The sequence below is a fragment of the Phascolarctos cinereus genome, unplaced genomic scaffold, assembly GCF_003287225.1.
Source record: "Phascolarctos cinereus isolate Bilbo 61053 unplaced genomic scaffold, phaCin_HiC Scaffold_2;HRSCAF=192, whole genome shotgun sequence".
Lineage (NCBI taxonomy): Eukaryota > Metazoa > Chordata > Mammalia > Diprotodontia > Phascolarctidae > Phascolarctos > Phascolarctos cinereus.
Window position 1 is genome coordinate 275,099,056 of NW_027555625.1, and position 27,990 is coordinate 275,127,045.

General features: G+C 36.9%; 1 protein-coding gene and 1 pseudogene across 1 annotated transcript in view; both read left to right on the forward strand.

Annotated features, from left to right (window-relative positions):
- LOC110207507 (liver carboxylesterase 1-like) overlaps window positions 1-27,990 on the forward strand; it is a 50,219-nt gene that overhangs the window by 1,479 nt on the left and 20,750 nt on the right. Inside the window, 8 exon segments of the mRNA XM_020985201.2 lie at window positions 3-207; window positions 1,359-1,500; window positions 5,729-5,862; window positions 12,946-13,099; window positions 17,041-17,145; window positions 18,796-18,900; window positions 20,476-20,514; window positions 23,256-23,396. Coding sequence (XP_020840860.1) covers window positions 3-207; window positions 1,359-1,500; window positions 5,729-5,862; window positions 12,946-13,099; window positions 17,041-17,145; window positions 18,796-18,900; window positions 20,476-20,514; window positions 23,256-23,396 — 1,025 coding nt within the window.
- On the forward strand, window positions 10,807-12,312 carry LOC110207323 (small ribosomal subunit protein eS19 pseudogene; annotated as a pseudogene).

Consider the following 27,990-nt stretch of genomic DNA (forward strand, 5'->3'; position numbering starts at 1 on the left):
AGGGCCACAGTTCTCAGCGCCTATAGTGGACACTAAATATGGGAAAGTTGAAGGCAAACAAGTGATACTACAAGAATTTGACAAATCTGTCAATGTTTTCCTGGGAGTCCCCTTTGCCAAAGCCCCTCTTGGACCCTTAAGGTTTGCTCCACCCCAGCCACCTGAGCCCTGGGACTATTTGAAGAGCACCACTACATACCCACCCATGTAAGTCATCAGTCTTTCGAGTTTTCTGAGGAGGGGAGGGCTTCAAGTAGAGAAAATCACTGTCTCTTAATTGAGAATTATCTCCTAATTCTTTTGTTGGTTTTTTACCATTCCAGAATTTTCCAATCATTTGATAGTTCTATGTTTTGCCCATCAGCTCCTGCCCCCTGGAAATATTCCTATTTCTTCTCCTTCCTAACCCAATCTGTTAGATTGGAGGGGAACATCTCAGGTTTGCACAATGAAATGGTCCTGAGTTATAAAGTGATCCACCTCCCTGCAGGGGAACCTGCCACTTCCCCTTAATAAAATGATTTGTTCTGTGAAGTTTGGATTCAGTCAAAGGGCAGAGTTTGAGGATTTAGATGGCATAAATGGTCTCAAGGTCACAGGTTCTACACACCTTCCTTAGCTACAATGAACAAAAAAAGGATCTGCTGCAGTCCCCATCATTAATAGATGAGACTGCTTTATTTGCTTGATTACAATCAAACAAATCTCTGGGAACACATTGCCTAGCAAGATGTCAACTGCTCTTTGTCTCCATTCTTCAGTCATACCAGAACCACAAAGCAGCCTCTCTACCGACATCCATGGGTTCAGTGACTTTAAAATAATTTGTGAGAAAGCCTTGGAATAAAAATAATGATTTCAGCCAAGACTCTTTTTTCATAACTCTGACTGGGCTATTCACTTGACTTTTCTGCTTTTCTCATATGTTCAGTCAGGACTTGGCTGACTATTCTACTTAACCCTGCAAGCAGAAGGTCCAGAGTGTGAGAGCCAGGAAGACTCCTAGTGCAGCTAGGAGCAGCTCTAGTGTCACAGTTTTGCATTTGGTTGTTTTTGAAGGAATGCCAATGTTTCACAAATCAGAATAATTTATATGGACCATCTGCCTTATAACTCTCACCCTTTTTCATTCTATTTTTCCTAAGAAAAACATGTAGTTTATTCATATAATGTCACTTTGGGCAAGTTATTTTGCCTTCCTGGGCCTCAGTTTCCTCATATGTAAAATGAATGTGTTTGATTAGGTGATCTCTAAGAACCCTACCAGCTCCAAAACCTCTGAACAGTGATCCTGTGACCTCAAATGTGATTTCCTGAGATGCTGTTAAAAAAGTGACTTCCCATGTTTCATTGCACAGGTGTGCCCAGAATCCACTTGAAAGGGAATTTCCGTCGAAACTTTCTGGCAATCCAAGTAGAAGTTCCTTGAAAATTTCTGAAGATTGTTTGTACCTAAACATTTACACCTCAGCTGACCTGGCAACAAAAGCTAAGTTACCTGTAAGAAGTTTGTGGTTTGGTTGTTTTTAACTTTAGCAAGTTGGGGTCATGGTTCCTTCTTGCATCTATAGCAAATGAGGAAAAACAGAAATAACTTTACCTCCCTTAATAATTTCTCACTCTTATCAGTCCTTCCCTTCTCTTAGTCCCTTCCCCTCCTACTTCCCTGTTGGGTAATATATGCGACTATAGTTTTGTCTGTCTATCTATCTATCTATCTATCTATCTATCTATCTATCTATCTATCTATCTATCGATCTATCTATCCATCTCTATGCATCTATCTTCAAGTATTACATGCTCCTCCCCACTGTAAAACCTCTTCCTTATATGCATCTTTTCCTTTTCCTTCCCCCTTCTCCCATTCCTCTTTTTTACTCCTCCATTTTTTTTTGTGATTATTACAGAATAACTTAATCACACCTCTGACCTCTGTGTATGGGAACTCCTAGTAAGGGTCCTAATAATGATATAGTTCTTAGGAGTTAGATGTATCATCTTCCTTTTTAGGAATGTAAACCATTTGATCTTATTAATTCCTTTATGATTTCTCTTTCATGTTTTCCTTTATAGGTTCCTCTTGATTTTTGTGCTTGAATGTCAAAATTTTTTTTAGTTCTGATGTTTTTATCAGGAACCCTTGAAAGTCCACTAATTAACTAAATATTCATTTTTCCCCTTAAGGGTTGGACTCCATTTTGCTACATGGGTTATTCTCAGCTGTATTACTAGCTTGTTTGCCTTCTGGAATATTGCATTCTGGGCACTGTGCTTCTTTACTGTGGTAGTTGCAAATCTTGTATGATACTGACTGTGGTTCCATGGTATTTTAATGGTTTCTTTCTCTATGCTTTTGTTATTTTCTCCTTGATCTGGGAGCTCTAGAATTTGGTTAAAAAATCCTGGGAGTTTTCATTTTGGGATCTCTTTCAGAAAGTGATCAATGCATTCTTCCATCGTTATTTTGTCCTCTGTTTCTATGATATTGGGGCAATTTTTCATTATAATTTTTTGAAATATAACATCTAAATTCTCTCTCTCTCTCTTTCAAATCATTGCTTTCAGGTATTCCAATAATTTTTATCTCTCCTCAATCTACTTTTCAGGTCAGTTGTTTTTTCAATGGAATATTTCACAGTATCTTTATTTTTTCATCCTTCTAATTTGGTTTTACTGTTTCTTATGCCTCTTGGAGTTACCAGATTGCACTTACACAATTCCCATTTTTCAGGAATTATTTTCTTCATTGATATTTTGTACATCTTTTTTTCTGTTTGGATAATTTTGGTTTTTAAGAAGTTATTTTCCTCAAAGAAGTTTTGTACATCTTTTACAAAGCAATTAAATATTTTTTTCAGAACTTTCTTGCGTTGCTCCCTTTCCCAGATTTTCCTCCACCATTTTTTTTGATTTTTAAAAATCATTTGCTTTGCTCCTTTTTATTGCTTTTCTTAGTTCATTCAGGAATTCCTGTTGGGCGTTTGTTCAATCTTTATTTTCCTTTGATGCTTTGCTTGTAGATGTTTTCATGTTGTTGCCTTTTCTGAATTTGTGTTGTGAACTTCACTGCTACCATAGTGGCTTTTTATGGGTAAATTCCTTTTTTGATTTTTACTCACTTTCCTAGCCTATTTCTTGAATTCTTTGGATTTGACATTAGAATTGGGCTTTGCTCACCTGGATGGGTGGGTAGGAAAGTACTGTTCCAAACTTCTGGCTTTTTTTACTCTGCTGTTTTCACAGCTAGTTCTGGGGAGGAATCTATAAGAATTTTGGTTTCTCTAACTTGATGAGATCTAGGAAATCTGGGAAGAGATGTAGTCACTGATTTACTAGTCTGTGCTTGAGTCCTTACTTAGATAGGGGCCCAACTCCCTTGCAACCAGGAACACTCCTTTGAGCCCTGGAATTCTGACTCTGAACTGTGTGATGAGCAATAAAATCGCCAAACAATGTCCAGTTCCATGTCAAGTGACAACATAGGGGACCCCTGTATTTTCTTTCTCACCAGTTGCCTAATTCCATTATTATCTCAGGGTAGTGAGAGCTTCTCAAACTGCTACTATAATTATTGCTACAGCCCCAAGGCTCACAGCTAGTGCTGTTCCTGCATTGTATTCTAGGCAAGCACCACCTGTATCACAGAATTCACCTTATCTTCTATGTTATCCAGGGCTAGAAAAATGCCTCAGCCTAACCTTTTGTTGACTAAGCCACTCCAATTCAAATTGACAGGTTATTTTAAATGTGTTTGGAGGGGAATGTTGGAAGAGTTTGGCTAGACTGCTCTGTCAACACTATTATCTTGAATGTTTCAAGTAACTCCTAAGAAATTTATCATCATTAGGGCAGGTAGAAGGAGTCTACATGAACAGAGGGCATAGATATAAGTCTAGTATGTGGCTGGGTCTGGGACCTATAGGTTTTTGGTGCTTCTAAGGTGGTATGACCTGGGGAGAGCAGTAGTCACTGTCTTCATGGTGTATACTCTTGTATTTACCTAGGGAGGCCCTCAATTCCTTGTGACCACACTCTAATCACTCCTCTCCACCCTATAACTGCAACCTGGACCTGGGTAATGGGAGAAGGAGCTGCCAAATGGTGCCTGTCCCTGTTCCCATCACTAGCAGAGGAGTCTTGTACAATATCTTTCTGACCAGGTGTATAGTCCCTTCACTCCCCTTAGTGTTGCACCATTGCTGCCACTATCTCCAGGCCTCACAGATCAAATTCCTGGCCAATGCCCCCACTGGTGTCTGTAGGCAGCCCTCTTTTTCAGTCCTCCTATGCTTTCCTGGGCTAGAAAAATGAGATACTGTGGCTTTCTTTATTATTCCACTCAGAATATGATTTGAGATATTTTAAAAAGTTGATTAAAGGATAGGTTTAAGACATCTCAACAGTAATACTCAATTACGTCTTCCTCCTTGGCTCAGCTCTTGAGCCCCCCTTTTCTAACTTGAATACTCTTCATTCAATCAATCCTTACAGGACAGTTTTAGGGCATCTTGGTTACTTCCCTCTAGTGCAGAAGGGATGCTTTCCCTTTCTCCTACACAAGGGTTCTGAGGATAAATTGTTGGAAAGTCTGTGACCTTTAATGAGGGAAAATGCATCTTTTCAATATTTTTGATTGTGTGGATATACTTTTATGTGTTTTATTTTATTCTTTTAAAAACATTGCTCTGAGAAGGATTACATGGGCTTCACCAAATTGCCAATGCATCCATGATACACAAAAATGGTTTAGAAATCCCCATTAATGTGTAAGTACAATTTTTCAGGGATGCGAAGACCTCAGAAGTTATCTTAATATGACTCATACTTGCACATTGACATACCAGACAAGTAATAATTCACCATTTGCTTTAAGACCTCCAGTGGTAGTGTGTGTATATGTGCACATGTACATGTGTGTGGGGGGGAGGGACAACTACCTATTCTCTTAGATTGTCTTAGAAAGGTTTTTTTTCATGTGGAAATAAAATCTGCTTTCCTGCAAATTACTGCTCCTATTTTAGCCCAATGCATTAACAGAATGAGTCCAACATTTACTTTGCCTGATGGCACTTCATATACTTTAGGATAAGCTATCATGTTCCCCCAGTCTTTCTTTTTCCTGGCTTAACATACGTCCTGTTCAACTGACTCAAATCTGAGATGTTTAGAACACTTCTTTTTTCTTCTCAACAATAACTGATTTTCCAAATCAGGCAGATGGTTAGAGTATTGAGATCTGCATTATCTGTCTGGTTTGCTACTTATATGGCAATGTCAATGGAGTGCAGTGGTCATAGAGCAGTTTAACCCAAAGGAATAGAGGCTCAGGAAGAATATGATAACTCTCTTAAGCTGCCTGATCCATCTTGACTTCTCCCCTCCCTATGTGTGGGACTGTATTGGAGGACTGTATCAAAGTCGTAAAATCAGAACTAGAAAAGACCTTAAAGATTATCTAGTCCAAACCCTTCCTTTTAGACAGTTGGACAACTTAAGACTTAGAAAATAGGAGTTTCCTGAATTCATACAACAAGTTAGTGGTAGAACCCAGATTAGAATTCAGTTCTTCTGGTCTCTAGTCTAGTTCCCATTCTATTATACCCTATCATCTCCAAAGAGATCTGTAGAATAGACACTACTTAGTCTGAGTGGTCTTTGCATGTATTTTCTAAGGTTCCTTTTAATTCAGGGATGCTGTGACCAATAAGATTCTTGTCTTATCCCCTAGGTGATGGTGTGGATCCATGGAGGAGCTTTTTTGGTGGGTGGTGCTTCAGCTTTGGAGGGCACGTACCTCTCAGCTCTTGAGAATGTTGTTGTAGTGGCCATTCAGTACCGTCTGGGAATCTTTGGATTCTACAGGTAAGACCTGGAGGATGAGAACTTAGTTGACACAAAGTAGCTTGTGGTGCTTCCAACTCTGACATTTTGTGATTTTGTGGTACTTATCTTAAGAGGTTCTTAAAGCATTTAATTAATTATCTGACCCTAGAAGACAGTGTTTGTCTTCCTTTTTGTTTCCTTAGGCATATATGTGTGTTTATTGTAGTTTTTTCCATAATGTATTCTCTTTGGGTTCAAGGATGTAGGCAAGTATAGTGCTTGATGCATTGTGAGCATATAACAAACATAGCCAATATTATTGCAAACTTACAGTTGGCTATCTGTACCCAGGGGTTATAAATTCTTCTCAGTCTAGTTCAGTAGGCATAAATTGAATAAGTGCTACATATTGTCTCATTCAGTGAATATTTACTGAGTATCTTGTATGTTCAAATTATTCAATTTAGCATTTATTAAGTGTATAATATGTGCTCAATTCAGGATTTAGGAGTAGAATAAAAAGGAAATGTTTTATATACGTCTTGCTTCAAAGAACTTACAGCCCAGTGGGGGAAGGCCAAATACACAAATCAAGGCTACAAAGAAAAGAGGGATTAGTGCCAAGGGAAGGTGCAGATATTGGTACTATGAGAAAATGGAGGAGGGAGAGATCACTCTCATCTGAGAGGGAAGAGGGATGAGGGAATGATTTATGGAGGAGGTAGCATACGGGCCTTGAAGAAAATAAGGATTTTAATAGAGTGAATGGGGTGAATTGTCCAATCCAGATAAGGAAATGTGTCCTCAAAGTCTCAGAGATAGAAGAAGTCAGGATGAGAAAATACTACAACTAAGTCTGATTGCAATAAAAAGTATATGAAAGGAATTAGTTTGAGAAAAGACTAACCACAAGTAAGCTGAGTCAGATTGTAAAGAGCCTCCAGTGCCAGGGTTAGGAACTTTTTCCCTGAAAAAGGGAGATACTGAAGAGCTTTTCCCCCCTTTTTTTAGTAGTGGAATGACATGACCCTAAGGGTAAATTGGGAAGCTTACTCAGGCAGAAATAAGGAAGATGAACTAGAAAAGTGATAGTCAAGAGGCAGGTAAACGACATAGGAATATAATAATTTTTAAATATTTGACACAGCAGTAGCACTTCTAGGGCTATATCCCAAAGAGATCATACAAATGGGAAAAAGACCCACATGCAGAAAATATTCATAGCAGCTCTTTTTGTGGTGGCAAAGAATTGGAAATAAGAGAATGCTCATCAATTGCGGAATGGCTGAGCAAGTTGTGGTATATAAATGTAATGGAATACTGTTGTGCTATAAGAAATGATGAACAGGCTGACCAGAAAGACATGGAAAGACTTGCATGGTCTGATGCTGAGTGAAATGAGCAGGACCAAGAGAACGTTGTATACAATAACAGCCATGTTGTGCAATGACTAATATTGATAAACTTAACCCTTCCCAGCAATACAAGGATCTAAGACAACTCCAAAAGCCTCATGATGGAAAATGCTATCCACATACAAAGAAATAACTATGGAATTTGAATGCAGATCAAAGCATACTATTTGTTATTTTTTTTCTTTTCTGTTGAGTTTTGTTTCCTCTTTCTGGTGGTTCCTCTTATTGGTTCTAATTTTTACTTACAACATCACTAATCTGAAAATATTTTTAATAAGAATGTGTATACACACACACACACACATATATATATATATACATATTTACACACACACATGGGATATTATATATATGTATATATATATATATATATATATATATATATATATATGTATATATATATATATATATATATATATATATATGCATATATATATATATATATATATATATATATATCCCATATCAATTGTGCTCTATCTTGGGGAGGGTGGTGGGGAGGAAAGGGGAGAAAAATTTTAAACTCAAAAGCATATGGAAGTGATTGTTAATGAATCAAAATAAATTAATAAAAACAAAGGAATATCATGCCTTAGAAATCACAGCATACTATGTTCTGTAAGAGAGACATGCAGAATAATATTAGGGACTGTTTTTTAAGATTATGATTATGGATAGGATGCCTTCAGAACTATAGCTCTTTAGGCAAGAAAGAGTACTTGGTGCTAGAGATGCAGAGCTTAATTTAACTTTTCAGTTATCAAAAGCTAAGTATTTTCCACTTTTAAAGCATTTCAACAAAAGCCCATGTCCACCATAAAAATCCAGCTAAATTTGGTGACTTAGTCACCTGATCCTGAAACTATTTTGGGGCAGCTAATTGTTAAGAAATAACCTGGTGGATACCAGCTGTCTTTCTTATAGGACATCTCCTGGCTTCCTCTGACTGTGTCCTCCCCCTCTCTCAAGTCCTTGGCTTCAAAAATCAATCCAAGAAGGGCAAAGGCTAGAATTTGTCCTATGGGTCATTGAATCTGTGATCCCAAGGGAGATTACAGATTTCAGAAACATGTGGTGGGAGGAAGATAAGATAAGATGAAGGTAAGTGCTCCATTCCAAGGCCAGTTATTCTGAGCTTCTTTAAGGCTGACAGACCATTAGGCTTTGCTTCAGTTTTTGCATCAATACCACTCAGGAGATGGCTTATTTCTAAGAGGAGCAGGATCCTAGCACATGCATTCATTTGTAAAAGATGTCACAGCACCCATTCTGTGGCTAATACTGTGTTCATGAACTTTACCTGTGACTAAATACATTTCACTCCTCACAAAAAGAAAATAAATAATAATAATAATTTGTAAGTAAATTGAATGCTGGTAAAAGAAAATCTCTGGCAGTTTCTACAAGAGTAGAAAGACTTCAAGTGCAGGTCTAACATTAAATAAGTCTATCATTTATGGACAAGTCTAGCTGTTTGTCTAGCTTGTCACCAGGCAAGATTATTGGAAATCAAGCCTTTTTTTTTTTAAAATATAGAACATTGGTATATCACCCATTTTGTACTCCAGATTCAGTGTAGCAACAGATAGAAAAATGTGCTGGATTTGGGGTTAGAGGACATGGGATAATAACCTAGTTCTCCACTCACTTCCTTTTTTTTTTGTGAGGCAATTGGGTTAAGTGATTTGCCCAAGGTCACACAACTAGTGAGTGTAAAGTGTCTGGTCTGAGACTGGATTTTATCTGAGGTCTGCTGACTCCAGAGCCGATGCTGTATCCACTGCACCACTTAGCTACTCCTCTCCAATTACTTTCTCAGTAACCTTGAACAACTAAATTCATCTTTTTGGCTTTAGTTCCTTCAGCTTAAAAGAAAGGGGGTTGGACTGCATGATCTCTGAAGCTGTCTCTAGCTGTAAATGAATGATCTTATTGTTCTATTCTGTGAGTCTGTATCTGCTTAAGGCCATAGCTCATGAACCCCAACTGAAATGTTTTTATTTACTAGTTAGCCAGATTATAGAATTCATTGAAAGCAAAAGCATTAACAAACTATAGTAATAAAGTAATGTAGTAATAGCAATACAGTAGTAGAGTATAGTAATAGAGTAGTACAGTACAATAATAGAGTAATATAGAACATAATAATAAAATTAGTAATGAGACATCACCATTTCCCATAATTCTGTACACCTTTTCTCACAATACACATATAATAAAGAGGAAGAACTGATGTTCTTCACACATAACCTTCATTTTCCATTGCTGTGTCTTTGTATAGGCCAGAGATTCCCAAATTCATTTTGCCAACCACATCCTTTAAAAAAACTATTGAGTGGCCCCCTGGAAATCTACTTTCCTTCTCACTTTAACTTTTCTTTGAAATCTGCTTCATTTCATATATACATATATAAATATATATGTGTGTATATGTATTTAAAATTGCTCTTAAATTTAATAATTTATTGTAATTTTTTTTTATTTCCTGCATTGAATTTTATTTTTTTGGCAAGGCAATTGGGGTTAAGTAACTTGCCCAGGGTCACACAGCTACTAAGTATCAAGTGTCTGGTCTGAGACCAGATTTGAACTTAGGTCCTTCTGACTTCAGGCTGGTGCTCTATCCACTGCACCAACTAGCTGTGGGGGCATTGAAATTTTGCTGATGTGATATTGTGTCATGTAACCATATAGTATCTCATTGTAAACAAAGTCATTACATGCATATATTCTTGCCAGTGCATTCTGAACTTCCCAACAATGTATGATAGGCTTGCCTGCCAACACTTGCTTGTTAAGACCTGTTGGTGGGGTTGACTGCTGTTAGGTTATAACTTGCATTTTGTGTATTTATTTGGAAAATAATGTAATCACTATAACTCTGTAACACAACAGATAAAATATGTATGAATGGTTTTCAAAATTTTCTTCTTTCCTTATACTTCTACCGTTCCTTTATTTTTATTCAATGCCTCCTAATTGCACCTGAGACTATTATTGCCTCGCCCCCTCCCCAGATCTTTCCAGCAACACCCAGAGGTCAGTTACACCCACTTTGAGAATCTCTGTTCCTTTTACCTAGAATGCACTATCTCCTCATTAACATCTTTTAGAACCTCTAGTTTCCTTCAAAACTCATTTCAAGCACCAGCTCTGATATGAAACCTTTTCTAATTCCTCATATGCTATTGCCTCCTCACTCCTCTAAAATCATATTTATTTACTTTGTACATGTTTTATATTTAATTATTGATTACATACTGTTTCCCTTAACAAAATGTAATTCCTTTGAGGATGGGGATTATTTGGATCTAGTCCTTGAATTTTCAGTGATTAATGTATAGGAAGCATTTTAAAATGTTTGTTGATTGACTGAATATCAAATCACTACCAAATGTTGCATTATCTTTCTGGATGCTATCTCACTCTTTTTGCTGGGCATAAAATCTTCTCTGCCAGACATTTCCACTCTTTTTGTGGTTGTTCAGCTCTACTCTGATACCATATCACTGGCTTTACCTTTCCAGTGTCATCTGATAGACTCTCTGGTCTTATCTACTATCATGCAATGCCTAGCAAGCCTCTCTCTTACAAGTATAGGCTCAACCTTATTAATTGCAGAGTCTATAAGCCAACACGCCTAGCCAGGTAACCAAAAAAATTGAGCTGAAAGTGCTCAGATTGATTTGCTTTTTCTTCATCATGGAGTCAAATGCCCTTTTTTCCTGCGGAAGATTTATAACCTATGATCCTACACAATATGGGGGTAAGTTAGAAACTTCCTTTTAACTTCCCTTATGTCTGAGATTGGGCATATTTCAAGGACTCTACCCAAAATAATGCCACAGAAAGTATGTAGAGGTTAGGTAGATAAAACCCTAATCACTCCCAAGATCCTGATTAATTGCAAAGGAGACATACAAATGAAGTTAGATGAAAATATAAGGCTAAGTGAAGCAGTTGAGCCACACTCCTTCCTTTACTATGTGCATCTTTCAGCGGGATGTGAGTAGGGGTGGGAATTGATCCTCTTTGTTAACCACTGTCCAGCACAAAAATGCGATATCTCTAAGTTTAACCTTAATAAGACTTTTTTTTTTTTGGCCAAATACCAAATGAGGGTTACAGGTGCTAAAGATTCTTAGCTACTGCAGTTCAGAGGAGGGATCAATTTTAATTGGCTTAGGTCAAATTCTAACTTCCTGGATGAGATAGGAGATGAACTAAGCCATTTGGATGGGCAGATAGGATGGAAAGATATTCCAATCAGGAGAAAAGCATGAAAAAAGGCACTGTCATAGTATCAGTGAAAACAACAAGGAGATGGGCACCAAAGAAATAGGATTTCCTCCAAGGCCTACTGGGAATGAAGATAACTAATACTGATGAAGTTGTCTGAGTGGTTAGTGGGGTCATGAAGAGAACAGAAGAAAATTGGAAGACCTGCTTTTCCCCTGGCTGGCCACACAGAGCCCACACTATGCCCAGAGTCATGGTGAAGGAACCAGCAGGAGTTCATCTGGGCCCTGGCCACCTTCCTGAAAAAGTCAGGGAAGCTGAAAGTGGACACGGTCAAGCTGGTCAAACATAAGGAGCTTGCGCCCTATGAGGAGAACTGTTTCTACACCCGGGCTGCCTCCACAACCCACCACCTGTACCTCTGGGGCAGTGCCTGCTGTGAGCTCCATGACCTAGATCTATGATGGGCACCAGCACAATTGGGTCATGCCCAGTTACTTAAGCAGAGGCTCCAAGAACTTGGCCCGGAGGGTCCTGCAAGCCCTGGAAGGCTTCAAGATGGTGGAGAAGGACCAGGATAGGGGCTAGAAGATGACACCTCAGGGACAGAGAGACCTGGACAGAATTGCCAGACAGGTGGCAGCTGCCAACGAGAAACATTAGGACAAACCACACCAGATTCATTAATAAATTGTCTTGCTCATAAAAAAAAAAGTAGAAAAAGAAAAAGAAAATTAGATGAACTGATCCCTATCCTCATCAAATTACATCTAAAAACAAACAAACAAACAAACAAAAACAACAACAAGAGCAAAAGAGACCCCCACATAAACTTAGTAAAGTGGTAAGTTGACTAGTACCTAGGTGGGACAGTGGTTAGAATGCTTGGTCTGGAGTCAAGATGAATTATCTTCCTGAGTTTAAATCTGTCCTCATATACATAATAGCTGTGTGACCCTGTTTTTAATCACTTAATCCTGTTTGCCTCAGTTTCCTTAACTATAAAAAGTGAGCTAGAGAACAAAATGGCAAACCACTGCAGTATCTTTGCCAGTAAAATCCTAAATGGGGTAATTAGAGGTCAGATGTGACTGAAAAAGACTGAACAACAACAACAAAAGTTGACCACACATTGGAAGTAGGAAGCTTAGCATTATTCCATATTTCCCATAATACCACTTGTTCCTAAAGTAATTGCTATGTTTTATACCTCTTATAAGGTTCAAGTCTAACAACAGCTATACGTGATAAGTGCTGTTGATATCTTCATTTTATAAATTAGGAAACTAGCTGTGAAAAATTAAGTGACTTATTCATGATCATAAATTATGTATCCTAGGCCATATTTAAATCTGGGTATCTGTCAATCTTTCCACTACATCATACTTCCTCCCATTTCCTTCATTGTTATGCTAATGATCCCTTTCTAACCATCCATCTTCCTCCTCCTTTCTTCTCTTCTTTGCAGTACTGGAGATGAACATGCTCGAGGGAACTGGGGTTACTTAGACCAAGTGGCTGCACTCCAATGGGTCCAGAAGAACATTGTCAACTTTGGAGGAGACCCGAACTTGGTGACCATCTTTGGTGTGTCAGCAGGAAGTATGAGTGTTTCAGCACTGGTAAGTTTTCCAGGGTGTCATGCTTGAAATCAGGACTCTTCCAAAAATGTATGTTAGCCCAGCGTGTGAACCCTAACCTCATGTAGATGTTGTTGGTGTTGACTGCTAGTTGCTTTGGTTCTTCCACAGGACCATGTGTGATTCTAGGCATGAGTTTTCTTTCCTAATCAGGTAATAAAGTAGAGAGGATGAGAATGTAGAGCTTACCATGCCACAAGATTAACTATAGAATTTTAACAGTGAAGGTCTGTGGGGCTGAAGAGTTGATTCAGTTTTATAATGTGTTGTTTCTTTCATAATAGCAATAACAATTCACATTTAAAAATACTTAAAATTACTTTCCTCATAGCTACTCTATGAGTTAGGTAATAAAAGCATTATCATTCATACTTGTGCAGATGAGGGAAATAAATTTATGTGTGATAAAGTGACTTGCTTAAAATCACCCAGCTATGAAGTATCTGAGCTAGGATTCATACTTCTGTTTTTAGATTCCAGACCCTATGTTCTTTCCACTCACAGCATCTCTTTGTTGCTCCATTGTTTTCAATTGTGTCAGACTCCTCGTGATCCCATTTGGGTTTTTTTGGGGACAAAGATACTGGAGTGGTTTGCCATTTCCTTCTCCAGCTCATTTTACTGATAACGAAACTGAGGCAATCAGGGTTAAGTTGCTTACCTTAAGTCACACAGCTAGTAAGTGTCTGAGGCCAGATTTGAACTGAGAAAGATGAGTCTTCCTCACCCCAGGCCAGGCACTCTATTCATTGTGCCACCTAGTCCTCTTACTGGAACTCTACAAAGTGACTTAGAGCATTATCACAATGAACACTTAGCTAGCTTTTCACTGAACCATTGCATTCCCCTTCTGAGTGGATGAAAACTCTTTTGATCACTGACACCCACATCCTATTACTTTTCTCTTGACACAATGTCAAGTCTGGGCAAACTTGGGAAGAAATCAAAGTGTGGTTCTGGGACCCATCTCCCCCACCTCCTTTTGTTTTTTCTTTTCTTTCCTCTCCTCTCAGCTTAGTCCTCTCTTACTTCCTTTTGTTTATAATTTATATATTTTTTTCTAGTTTTCAACATTCACTGCCATAAGATTGAGTTTTACATTTTCTCCCCCTCTCTCCCCACGACAGTGTGCAATCTGATATAGGTTCTAGTTATACATTCATATGAAACATATTTTCACATTAGTGTTCACATAAAGAAGAATTAGAATCAATGGAAAGCCATGAGAAAGAAGAAACAAAAGAAAACAACAGAAGAAAAGGAGAGCAAATAATATGCTTCCATCTGCATTCAGACTCCACATCTCTGGATGTGGACAGCATTTTCTATCATGAGTCTTTTGGAGTTGTCTAAGGTCTTTGCATTGCTGAGAAGAGCTAAGTCTATCAAAGTCAGTCATCACAACTCGGTTGTTGCCATGTACAATGTTCTCCTGGTTCTGCTCAATTCATTCAGCATCAATTTGTATAAATCTTTCCATGTTTTCAAACAACATATTGTAGGATTATGGATCTTAATCCACTCTGTTATCTGTTTTGTGAGAGAGTTAATCTCATTCACATTCACAGTTATGATTACTATTCATGTCTTTCCTTCCTATTTTTACCCCTATTTATGCTTTTCTCTCTCCTTTTTCTCTTTCTCTACTCACTAAAGTTTTGCTTTCAACCACCATCTTTCTAAGTCTGCTCTCCCTTCTATCCACCAATTCCCTTTTCTTCTCCTTTCCCCTCCTATTTCCTATAGGATAAGTTAAATTTCTATACCTAACTGATTATGCTATTCCCTCTTTGAGCCAAATATGATGAGACTAAGGTTCAAACAATGCTCATCTCCCTCTCTTCTTTCCCTCTGCTGTAACAGTTTTTGTGCCTTTTCATGTAATGTAATTTACCCTTGTCTGCCACCTCCTTTCCTCTTCTCCCAGAACAATCTCTTCTCACCACTTAATTAGATTTTTGTCATCACATCGAAGTCAACTTATACCCATTCCCTCTGTCTATGTATACTCCTTTTAAATGTCACAATAATGATTCAGTTTTTAAGAGCTACAAGTGTTATCTTCTCTTGTTGGAATGTAGTTTGCCCTTAATAATAATGTGGTGGGTTTTTTTTCCTGTTTACCTTTTTGTGCCTCTTGAGTCTTGTATCTGGTTTTTTTATCAGGATGATTTGAAAGTCCCCTATTTCACTGAATGTCCATCTCCTCCCCTGAAAGATTATGCCTACTTTCACTGAGTAGTTGATTCTTGGTTATCATCTAAGTTCCTTTGCCTTATGGAATATTGTATTCCGTACCCTCCAATCTTTTAATGTAGAAGCTGCAAGGTTCTATGTAATCCTGACTGTGGTTCAATGATATTTAAATTGATTCTTTCTGGCTGCTTGCAGGATTTTCTCCTTGAGCTGAAAATTCTGGAATTTGGCTATAATATTCCTTGGCATTTTCAATTTGAGATCTCTTTCAGGAGGTGATTGGTGGTTTTTTTTGATAACTATTTTACCTTCTGGTTATAGGATGTCAGGGCAGTTTTCCTTCATGATTTCTTGAAAGATGCTATCTAGGATCTTTTTTTTCATCATGGTTTTCAGGTAGACCAATAATTGGTCGACCTGATAGTAATAAATGATAGTAATCATAACTTTAAGTTTTCTTTCCTCGATCTATTTTCCAGATCAGTTGTTTTACCAGTATTTTGCATTTTCTTCTATTTTATCATTCTTTGGTTTCTGTTTGACTGATTCATGATATCTCATAGAGTCATTAACTTCCACTTGCCCAATTGTATTTTTTTTAATGAATTGTTTCCTTCTATTAGATTCTGTACCTCCTTTTCCATTTGGCCTATTTTACCTTTTAAGGAGTTCATCTCTCCATTGAGTTTAAAAATAAATAATAAATTAAGTAAAACCAGACCTCCTTTCAAAGTGGTCACATTCTTTCCAGGAATCCAACACGCTCATTTAGAAATACAAATAGATAGAATACATACAAATATCAATATAAGTATGAAGAATACAAAGAAATCTTGAACAACAGTTATGAAATAATGCAAAATGGAAAAGCTGAAGCTGAAGCTGAAGGGAATACACATTTTCTAGGATCACATGAGGGGTGGTGTTTTTTGAACATAAGTAGATGTACCTTGACCTACCCAATCAGTATTCTTGAAAAATGCTATAACTAGTCATTTTGGCATCTGGGGCAAACAGGTAAAAATATGCCCCAAAATAATAAAAAAAAAAAATAGAATTAATGAGAGACAGAGAAAAACAGAGAGACAGAGACAGAGAGTTTGTGCTAGTGCTAGATGCTGGGAATATAAAGACAAATAGAAAATTTCTGACTTTAAGATGTTTGTACATCACTAGAAAGAAATAACAGCTGTAGATATAATTGATAGTCTGCTCCTAGGAAAGCCTCCATTGGGCTGGGTAGGGGAGCTCTACAGACCTGAGATAGGAAGGAATTCATTTGAGGAGGGTTGGCCAAGAGGAAAAATTTTGCTTTTTGGTACCTTCCAACCTTAACTCTTTGGGGAAATGTCCAAGTGATTTCAATAATTGAGGAAATTATTATAAGAAAACTCCCTCTTTAAAAGCAAACCAACAATAGAGATTACAGAGATGATAATAAGTTGTCAGTTGCACAAGGTTACACAGTCAGTATATGTCAGTTATAGGACTTAAACTCAGATTTCCTAATTTTCAAAGCTGGCCCTCTATCCATACCATAATTGGTCCTGCTGTCTCTATTTTAACTATTTTTTGTAGCAGGAAGCTAAACCACAGTTTTTATGTTGGTGAAGAGTATTGTCAACATCCTCCCAATGTGCTGAGACAAAGCTACAATTTTCTTACCTTAGTTAAGAGTGCTGGTCCTAAATCATAATCTCACTTCTTTTCTTTTTGTCCCCTCTCAGGTTCTTTCTCCTTTGACTAAAAACCTCTTCCATCGAGCCATTTCCCAGAGTGGAGTTGCCATTATGGAATCCATGTTTGTTTCTAACATCAAATCAACGGCTGAGGTTGGTTTTTGACATTATATGACTCTCCAAAAACAAAACTTAACTCCATTTACAGATTTAAAGGATTTAGAGCTATAAGGAACATTAGAAATAATTTAAGGGTGCCCTTTCATTTTACAGAGGTAAAAATGGAATCCCTGAATAAAGAATTGACATCTTTAAGTCACACAGGAAGGTTGTTGTTAATTAATCATTTTTTTAAATTAGCAAGCATCTATTTTCTGTTTTTTTTCCTTCCAATTCCTTTCCTCTCTAGAAAAGAAACACACACAAACACACACACACACACACACACACACACACACACACACACAAAACAAAAGTCTTTTAATAAACATGCACAAGCAAGCAAAAATTCCAAAAATGGCTAAGTTAAATAATGTTTTTTTTTTCTTTTTCATATTAGTCCATCATGTCTCTCTCAGGAGGTGGACAACGTTCTTCAATATCAGTCCTTTGGAATCACAATTCATCATTTTGTTGATCTGAGTTCTTAAATCCTTCAAAATTGTCTTTAAAATTGTGTTGTAGTACACAGATTGGTCCCCTGATTCTTCTCACTTTACTTTGTGTTCAGTTCATACAAGTCTTCCTAGACTTCTCTGAAACTATTCCCTACATCATTTCCTTGAACACAATAATTTTCTATTATATTCATATGCCATAATTTGTCAAATATTCCCTATTTGTTTGACTTTACCAAAAGCTTTCCTAAGTATTTTTTGGACACATAGCACCTTTTCCCTTTTTTTTTAAATCGTTTTGTTCATATAGGCCTAAGGGTACATCTAGTTTAGTAATGTCTTAGCAATAGTTTCAAATTCATTTCTAAGATGTCTAGATCATTTCACAGCTGCATCAATTGTATCAATATTCTTTTCCTGAATCCCTTCCAACTTCTATAATTTTCCTTTTTTGTCAATTTTTCCAATCTTATGGATGACCTCAGAGATGCTTTCATTTTTTCTAATTATTGATGATTTCAAATATTTTAAATGAATTTTAAGTAGTTTAGATTTTTTCATTTGAGAGCCAACTTTTCACATATTTAGTAATTTATGAATTCTTGAATTATATATATTCTTACAAATTCAAATCAGTTCCTGATATATCTTAGAAATGCAGCCTGTGTCTCTCTACTTTACTGTTTCTCTTTTAATCTTAATTGAACTGGATTTGGTTTTTGAATTTTTTAAAAAAAATTATAAAATCAAAATGTTTTATTTATCTTCTGGGATCTTTTCTGTTCCTTGTTTGATCAAGAACTATTCCCCATTCATTGATCTAAAAAGATAATTTCTTCCTTGTCCTCTAATTTGTTTATGATATGGCCTTTTATACCTAGGTCATGAATCCATTTAGAAATTATCTTTGTACATCATATGAGGTATTGATCTAAGCCAAGTATTTGCCATATTGCTCTCTACTTTTCCTAGAGTTTGTCAAATAATACTTACCCCAATAATTGAGATCTTCAGATTCATTGTTCAGCAAATAGTGTACCTAATCCATTTCTGTGATCACAAATCACACAGGAAGGAGCAGGGCTTTTTGAATTTCACTACTCTGGCTTCCATTCTGGAATTTTCCCCAATATACCATGTCACACTTTCAGGAATATAAGATTACCCTTGTCAAATTTTGTTATAGAAAATTGCAGCCTTTGCTGGGTGTAAAACAACCACTTCAGCCAGTATGGTTCATTGCCTGCGGCAGAAGACAGAAGAAGAAATCCTGAATGCAGCTCTAAAGATGGTAAATGTCCTTAGGCTTCTGACCTCTTGTCCTTTTAATAAGAATCATTTTACATGATCTCTTCAGACCTGCTAATTTTCCTAGGAAGCTTGAATGGTCTGCCATGGATGAAAAACATTGACCTGCAGAACTACAGATCAGTGAGTTGGGAAGGAACATTTATTTTCACCAGAAACGTAACAGGCAATTTTTGTACCTGGTTTTAAGTGTGACAAAATGATCCTTGGACATCCCTGGGGGAAGGGGGTGCCTTGATTTGAGCAGGAGTGTTTGAGGAAAAGAAGTTGGTACTGGTGGGAAAGCCAGGAAAGAGTGCCTTTTTGTACACAGGAACTAAGGCCAGGGGTGGGAAACCTAATTTGTTCTGAAAAATGTGGATTCAGTCAAAAGGCTGCATTTAAGTATCTAGAAGGCCACATGTAGTCTGAAGGCCATAGATTCCCCATCCGTAATACTAAGCATTACATTAATTACTTTTGTTAAACCAGTGCTATTCAGTTGTTCCTCTGATCCTGAAGGATATTAGAGTCTTAGAGAAAAGCCCTGATTTCCCTATCTTATTTACAGCTCTGCCTTTCAAAAAGGTCTTTTCAGCTTATCTTGTTTAATTTGAAAATCACCCATGTCATGATCTAGTAAAGGGTTTTCCAAGTTTTGTTTCTGATATCCACCTGCCTGCACTCAAGAAGTTTGACCAGAAGAATTCTTGATATCCCTCCTCACATCAGGATAGCATACAGTCAGCATTTCTGGGAAGTTAATGTTATGGAGAAGACTAAGGTATATATATGTACAAGAGATGATGTGGGGAGGAGGCGTTCCCTGAAACTACAGGGAACTTGATGTGTGTTGTTGCTTTGCCTGAAGAGAGGGAGCTTCATAGCATAGGCCATCCTAGAGAGCAATGTACCTTTCACAATGAGGCCAATCTGACCAAGGGCTAAGTAAATGTTGAAATGTACAAAATAAAATATAGCTTTGAGATAATTAGTTAGATCTACTAAAGCCCTGAGCAAATTAGAATGAGACATACCCAGATAAGTGAAGACAAAGTAGTTTGTTGGACCAAGAATGATTTATATAATTGCATGATTTATTGCTTTGTACACATGAACCCAGTTTGTTAGGGACTAGTAGTTAATTTTGGGGGAATCTAGTCATTCTATAAATTCAGAACAAGGCCCTAGCACTTTCAGAAGTATTCAATTATGGGACTATTTCTGCACTAATTTTGAAATTAGCCATTCAAAAATCCGGAGCAAAGTGCCTCTCTTCTTATTTGTAGGCATATGCCTCTTCAGACATTTCTTCCAGAGCTCTAGCTTCAAGAAAGTGTAGGTAGGATAGCAAAATCTCTATATTCTCATCTGGTTACTCCAAGTTGGAATTCTAAGAGACCTTTTGACTCTTTTCTTAGATTCCATAGCCTGACTTTCCCACTCCTGTGAAGCACAGGGACCAGAAATACTTCCTACCTGAACCTAATCTTGACAAACTATGAAAAAGTCAGGTGAAGAAGCAAGATAAGCACTTTCTAAGAAATTTTTCTCACCCATCTTTTTTCTGTCTTCACAGGGACTATTCAGCGTGAATTTTGTGGGAGACCCCACACAGGTTAGAAATCCTTGTTTGTTTGTTTGTTTTTTAATTGAGTTTTGATTTCTTCAAGTTCCAGTTAAACAAAAGGAAGGCAACCTTATTTGAATGGAGTCATTTCAGTCCCATAGCCTTGAGGAATAGTCTGTCCCATTCTCAGGCTACTGCCAGGTTAATATTGCATAATAGCCATTAATGAACATACCCTCTTCAAGAGGCTGAGGTTATTCTTTGTCCCTTTCAGAGCAATCCCCTAGAGAAACACGTGACCTGGGCTAACAAACTATTTCAGAAGTTGTAAGAGATTTTGCCAAGGCTCCAGGGAAGGAAGCCTATGATTGCTAACGCCAACCACCTCTTATATACCCTATGAGAATAATACCTGTAAGTCTTTGCTTTGGGTTAATTATTAAGTAACAATGTTGGGGGTTAATTGGCCTACTTGTGATTCAAATATTTTTTTTTCCTATCAGTTCTATATTAGCTTTCTCCTTGGCTCCCATCACCATCACTACAAAGTTAGTCCCCATTACAATATTTGTAGGAGACTCTTGGGCCACTTTTTAATTCAGATTATCCCTTAAATTCTACCTGCTCCAAGAAATCCTCTTGGACTTATCAAAAGAGAAAAAATAATTTCCCTCCAACCCCACTGTCCTTAAGTTTGGACTTTTGAATCTTCCCAAATTCTTACCCCATCTAAACATCCATGGTTTGTATGTATAAATGTTTCTTCTCTTCTTAGCCTAGTTGCCATATTGAACTGATGACCTGCAGTCTGTTTTGCACTAGTGGCAAATCGTGGTATAGTGGAAAGAACCCTGGATTAAGAGTCAAGTAGCTAGTCCACAATAAGTACATGATCAATATTTGTGGAATAAGAGAATTATGTTCTCTAAGATCTCTTATCTCTAGAAATTCAAGAGTCTATAATACTTTTCAGCCACAATTTCCTCATCTGTATAATGGAATTATTACATGGTTATGACTAAATGTAATAATGGGTGTTAGTGTAATTTGTAAGTGGGGAAATTCTGTACATATGTATAGTTTTATTCACAGAATCACAAAATTTAAGAATTAGAAGGACCAAAAATAGAAAGAGAGATAGTGGGTTCATCCTTCTTGGAGGGGAGACCCTAATACAATCACTTTCAGGTATACTATAATGGGGATTTCTTTCACATATGGTTGTGCTATATGACTGCTGAGGGAAAATTTCCAGTCCTAAGATCTGTATTCTCTTCTTTGTAATTTCCATATCTTGCTCCTGGTTCCACCTCCTGTAGCCAAAGAAAACAAATCCAATCTGTATTCTCCATGACAGCCTTCCATATCTGAACACAGCTGTCATAATCCTCCTGAGTCTTTAGGCTTTGGGCTAAATATTCCAAGCTCCTTCAACAAATTTTATTTGACATGAAATCAAGGACCTTCACCATCTGGTTGGCCCCCTTTGGAAGCTTGTTTACATTTCTTCTACATGCCTTTGAAAAAAAATCTCATTTGCTTAAAGAGTATCCTATTTCACTTCAGACAACTCCCATTTTTCTTATGCATTGGCATTACTTCTATTTCTACTTCAAAATTTCATTCCTGAGAGGTTCTCCTCCTTCCTGGATTGATTTTGCCAGTAGAATTTTAGTCCATGGTATCCTAGAAGCAATTAGGTGGTATTGTGTGTAATTTGGATAGAAGTGGAGTCAAAAAGATCTGAGTTCCAATCTAACCTCAAAAATTTATTATCTGTGTAATCATGGGCAAGTCACTTAATTTTCTGTGTCAGTTTCCACATCTGTAAAATAAGGATTAATAACAGCATTTACCTCACAAGATTGTAAAGAGGCAACATGAGCAGTGCTTTGCAAACCTTAGGTGTTGTATAAATGTGGGATATTATTTTATTATTTACTTTTATTGTTATCCTGTCCATGCTTCCACTGAACTGTTGAAATCTGCTTTCTCCAAATGTAGAGCTCTGCTTCTGAATGAAAAAAAAAAGCAAATGAAAAATTGGGCTGCATTAAAATAGACATGGTTTCTAAGAGCAAAGAGGCTATTGAATAGTGATATTCTGTATTTTACCCTGGTGATAGTATTATATCAAATTCTCAGTGCAACAATTTATTAAGAACATGAGTAAGGTGAAGATTGGCTAGAAATTAGAATTCTGACAGACTTCTACTTTATGCCAGATGAAGATCATGTAAAGATATTTACACCAAATGTTTAACAAGGACATGGTAGTTTCCTTCAAGCAGATGAATTGCTCCTATGTGACAAAGCAAATTAGATTTGTTCATTTTGACCCCATGAACTCGACCTAGGAACAGTGAAAGGATATTGCAGAAGGCCGGATTTAAGCTTGACCTAAGGAAACGATTCCTAATGACTAGAACTATCCAAAAGTTGAATGTGCTGCCTGAAAGGTTTAAGCATTCTACCTCATGGAAGAGAATGGGTGAAGGATATCTATTTCTTTGGGTATGTCAGAGAAGGGATTCCTTTTCAATTATGAGTTGGACTAGATTGCATCTGAGTACTCTTACAACTTTGAGATTCTTAGTTTTGTGATGGGACTATCACTTAAAACAATTAACAGGCATAGTAGATAGAGCACTGGGCCTAGAGTCATAAAGACCTGAGTTCACATCTGACCTCAGATATGAGCTGTGTACTCTGGACAAGTCATTTAGTCCTAGGTCCCTCAGTTTCTTCATCTGAAAAAAATGTTTGCATCACTATTTTTTTCCTTTCAGAACATTGTATTGCCTCCTACAGTTGTGGATGGAATATTTTTCCCCAAGAGTCCCAAAGACCTCCTCACTGAAAAGCAGTTCAGTCGTGTCCCCTATATTGTGGGATTCAACAGCAATGAATTTGGCTGGATTCTTCCAACTGTGAGAACACTGTTTTTATTCCTTATCTCATGTTTGTTCTGTCTCCAGGATGAGGACCTTCCCCTCCACATCCACCCTTACTGGTTGAGTAAAGAAAAAAATGTCTTCTTTGTTATAGGACCATTATGCCATGTTAGCACTTTACTTCTCACCTTTGGCATAGGACTGTATTTCGAAAGAAGTGCTCCAGACAGTGGTCAAGTTATTGGACAGATAAAGCTGGTGTTTAGTGCTCCCTAATTCAAAGATCAGTGACATTAGAGACCATCTAATCTAATCACTTCATTTGCAAATAAGAAAACTAAGATCTAAAGAAGGAAGGGGTCATCAGGAGGTCACATATGAGTTAGTAGTGGACTTAGAAATAAAACTTAGGCCTTTTCCCTTTTGGGGTTCTATTCCTACAACACAGTGCATAGGATCCTCATGCTCCCTCCAACTTCCTAGTTGACCATACTGGTTATAGGAAGTCACTATAGTTTCTTGAGTGAGGGGTGAAAGGGGTGGGGAGACATTCTTACATAACTGCTTCAGGAAAAAAAATCATTTGGGTAGATTATTGGAATGTGAATTCAGTGGGGAGAGACTTGAAGCAGGCAGACCCACCAGCAGGATATTAGAAGAGTCCAAGCACGAGTTGATGAATGCATATAACAAAGTGCTGGCAGAAGAGAAGGTGGCAAATTTGAGAAGTGTTACAAAGGTGAAATGGATAGGATCTTGGCAGCAGCTTGGATACAGGGCATGAGAGATAGTGCAGAGCCAAAGATAAATAAGACTTAATGGTCATGAAATGACCCATTGGCCAGCCTTCTAAACACAATGAGAACCCTAGGATGTTTTCATCAGTTGGACAAATGTGAGGCAACTATTATTTTCATAATTTTAAAAATCATGTTCCTATTTTTGTATTTTCTTGGAATATTTTATACACTAAATTAATTCATTGATCTAACCCAACATGGAAGATCTTGTTTCAATGACAAAGTGTTTTCTTTACTTGTTTCAAAAGGAATACTTCACTTCATTTGTTGACTGCCATTGCTTTTTGTAAGTTTTCATTTTTATGAATGGAAAGGACTTCCAGGAGCCAAGGTAGTGGACTAAGCAATAAATCGATGTCCCATAGGCACCTCCAACAAGCATAAAATAGTGCCCCCAAACAAATTTTGGAACAGCAGAACCACCAAAAAGAGGGGGTGGAGCAACACTTGGAAGATCAGCAGGAGAGGTCTGTCTCACTCAGGAAAAAGGAAAGTAGTTCAGGACAGAAAGTGTCCCAGCAAGCCAGTGGCAAGCTCCACCTTAGCAAACAAGTGGGAGACCCTTAGCCCCAATGTGGTGGAGCAGGCAAATGCCAACACCAGGACATCCCATGTGCCTCAGCATAGCCAAGGGAATGGATAGATCCCAGTGACTAGAACCACCAAGTGCTTTAGCCTAGCCCTGGGCAAACACATAGATACCAACCTAAGGGTGTTTAGGCAAAAAGGCATCTAATAGGAGGGCCCCCACTGTGTGCTTCAGCATAGCCCCAGGGAAATGCAGAAACACTCTACAGGCCTCAGCCCATACCAGACAACACCATTAGTACCCTAGCTCAGCACCGGGTAAGTTGTCAGACCCCTAAAGCCTACATCATTGCCAGCCACCCCCAATGCACCCCCTTAGTGCAGTACTAGACACACAGGTGCCCCAGTGAGTGTCAGGGCAATATCACACAGAGTAAAGATAAGTGGTGGAGCAGAATCTATTATGCTTCAGTAGAAGTAGAAAAATCAGGGGTAGCCATCTTGATCTTGGACAAAGCAAAAACCAAAAATAGACCTAATTAACAAAGATAAGGAAGGAAATTATGTCTTGTTAAAAGGTACTATAGACAATGAATAGCAATATTAAACATATATGCACCAAGTGGTTAGCATCCAAATTGTCAGAGGAGTTAAGTGAGTTACAGGATGAAATAGACAACAAAATTATACTAGTGGGGCACCTCAACTGTCCCCTCTCAGAATTTGATAAATCCAATAAAAAATAAATAAGAGAGAAACTAAAGAGGTAAATAGAATGTTAGAAAAGTTAGATATGACAAACCTTTGGAAAAAACCTAATGGGAACAGAAAGGAACATATTGTGGTAGCACATGGCACCTACACAAAAATTGACCATGTATCAGGGCATAAACTCTGAAGAGTTAAATGCAAAAAGACAGAAATGCTAAATGTTTTATTTTTGGATCATAATGCAATAAAAAAAGACATTCAACAAAGGGCAATGAAAAGATAGACTAAAAATTAATTGTAAACTAAATAATTTAACCCTAAGTAATGAGTGGGTCAAAGAACAAATCATAGAAACAATCAGTAACTTCATTAAAGAAAATGACAACAATGAGACGACATCCCAAAATTTATGGGATGAAGCCAAAGCAGTATTTGGGGGAAATTTTATTTCTTAAAAGTCTTACATCAACAAAATAGAGAAAGAGCATATCAATGAATTAGGTAAGCAACTCAAAAAAAGTAGAAAAAGAACAAAATTTAATTTAATTTAATAATTGAGTGTCAAATTGGAAATCCTGAAAATTGAAGGTGAAATTAATAAAATTTAAAAATTATATATATATATATATATGTGTGTGTGTGTGTATGTGTGTGTGTGTGTGTGTGTATAGAGAGAGACAGACAGAGAGACAGAGACAGAGAGAGAGACAGAGAGAGCTAATAAATAAAACTAGGTGCTGTTTTTATTAAAAAAATAAGATAGATGTCATTGGTTAATTTGATTTTTAAAAAAAAGAAAGAAGAAAATCAAATATCCAGTGTTAAAGTGAAAAAGGTAAAATCATCACCAATGAAGAAGAAATTAAAGTAATCATTAGGAATTTTTTTTGCCCAATTATATGCAATAAATCTGTCAATATGATAGAAACTGATGAATATTTATGAAAATATAAATTACTGAGATTAATAGATAAGGATATAGAATTCCTAAACAAACCAATCTTAGAAAAAGAAATTGAACAAGCCATTAATGAAGTACCTAAGAAAAAAAATTTCAGGGCCTAATGTGTTCATTACAAGTGAATTCTATCAAACATTTGAAGAACAATTAATTCTAATACTATATAAACTATTTTGAAAAATAGGAGTCCTACAAAACACCTTTTATGACACAAATATGATGCTGATACCTAAACCAGGAATAGCTAAGACAAAGAAAGAATATTATAGATAAATTTCCCTAATGAATTTTGGTGCAAAAATTTTGAACAAGGTGCTAGCAAGGCGATTAAAGCAATATATCACAAGAATTATTCACTATAACCTCGTGGTATTTATACTAAGTTTACAGGTTTGGCTCAATATCAGGAAAACTATCAACATACATCAGTAACAAAACTAACAGAAATCATATTGTCATCTTAACAGATGTTGAAAAAGCTTTTGACAAAATAAAGTGCCCATTCCTATTTAAAAACAAAGGAGAGCATCAGAATAAAGGGAGCATTCCTTGAAATGATAAGCAGTATGTATCTAAAATCATCAGCAAGCATTTTATGTCATTGGAATAAGATAGAAACCTTCTCAACAAGGTCAGAGGTGAAGCAAGGATGCCCATAATCACCACTATTATTTAATATTGTACTAGCTTGTTAGTTATAACAATTACAGGAGAAAAACAAATTGAAGGAATTGGAGGAGGCAATGAGGAAATAAAACTATCACTCTTCACAGAGGAGATGATGGTAAACAAAGAGAACTCTAGAGAATCAACTAAAAAACTACTTGCCATAATTAACTACATTAGAAAAGTTGCAAGGTATAAGATAAACCCACATAAACTATCATCATTTCTTTTTTTTTAATTTCTTCATCTTCACTGCTGAACAAAAACTTCAAATATGTAGAAAATAGGTGACATTTAGAAAGCAATTTTAATATAGTAGCAGCAAAAATATAACTATAAGCCACACCATTTGTCCCCTAGTTACAAGTAAAAACAAATTTTAACATTCTTTTTACAATTTTTGAGTTCCAAATTCTCTTCCTTCCTCCCTCCTTCCCCTCATTGAAAAGGCAAGCAATTTGATCTTGGTTATACACATATAGTCAAGCAAAATGTATCCATAATGGCCATGTTGCGAAAGAAAACAGACCAAAAAAAAAATTCAAGAAAAAATATTGAAAGTAAAAGAAAAAAGTATGATTCAATTTGTATTCAGATGCCATTCGTTCTTTATTTGGGGATAGAAAGACTAATAGGATAGAAAAGTTAAATAGCAAATGTTAGAGGAGATATGGGAAAAAATGAAACATTAATGCACTCTTAGTGGAGTTATGAATTGATTCAACCATTCTGTAGAGCAATTTGGAACTTCGGCCAAAGGGTTATAAAACCATGCATACCTTTTGACCTAGCAATACCACTACTAGGTCTGTATCCCAAAAAGGGATAAAAAAAATGACTTTCAGAGTTGTCTTGGATCATCATATTGTTGAGAATAGCTAAGTAATTCACAGTTGATCATCTTACAATATTACTATTAATTGGTACATAGTACATTTTATTTTGCTTAGCTCATAAAAGTCTT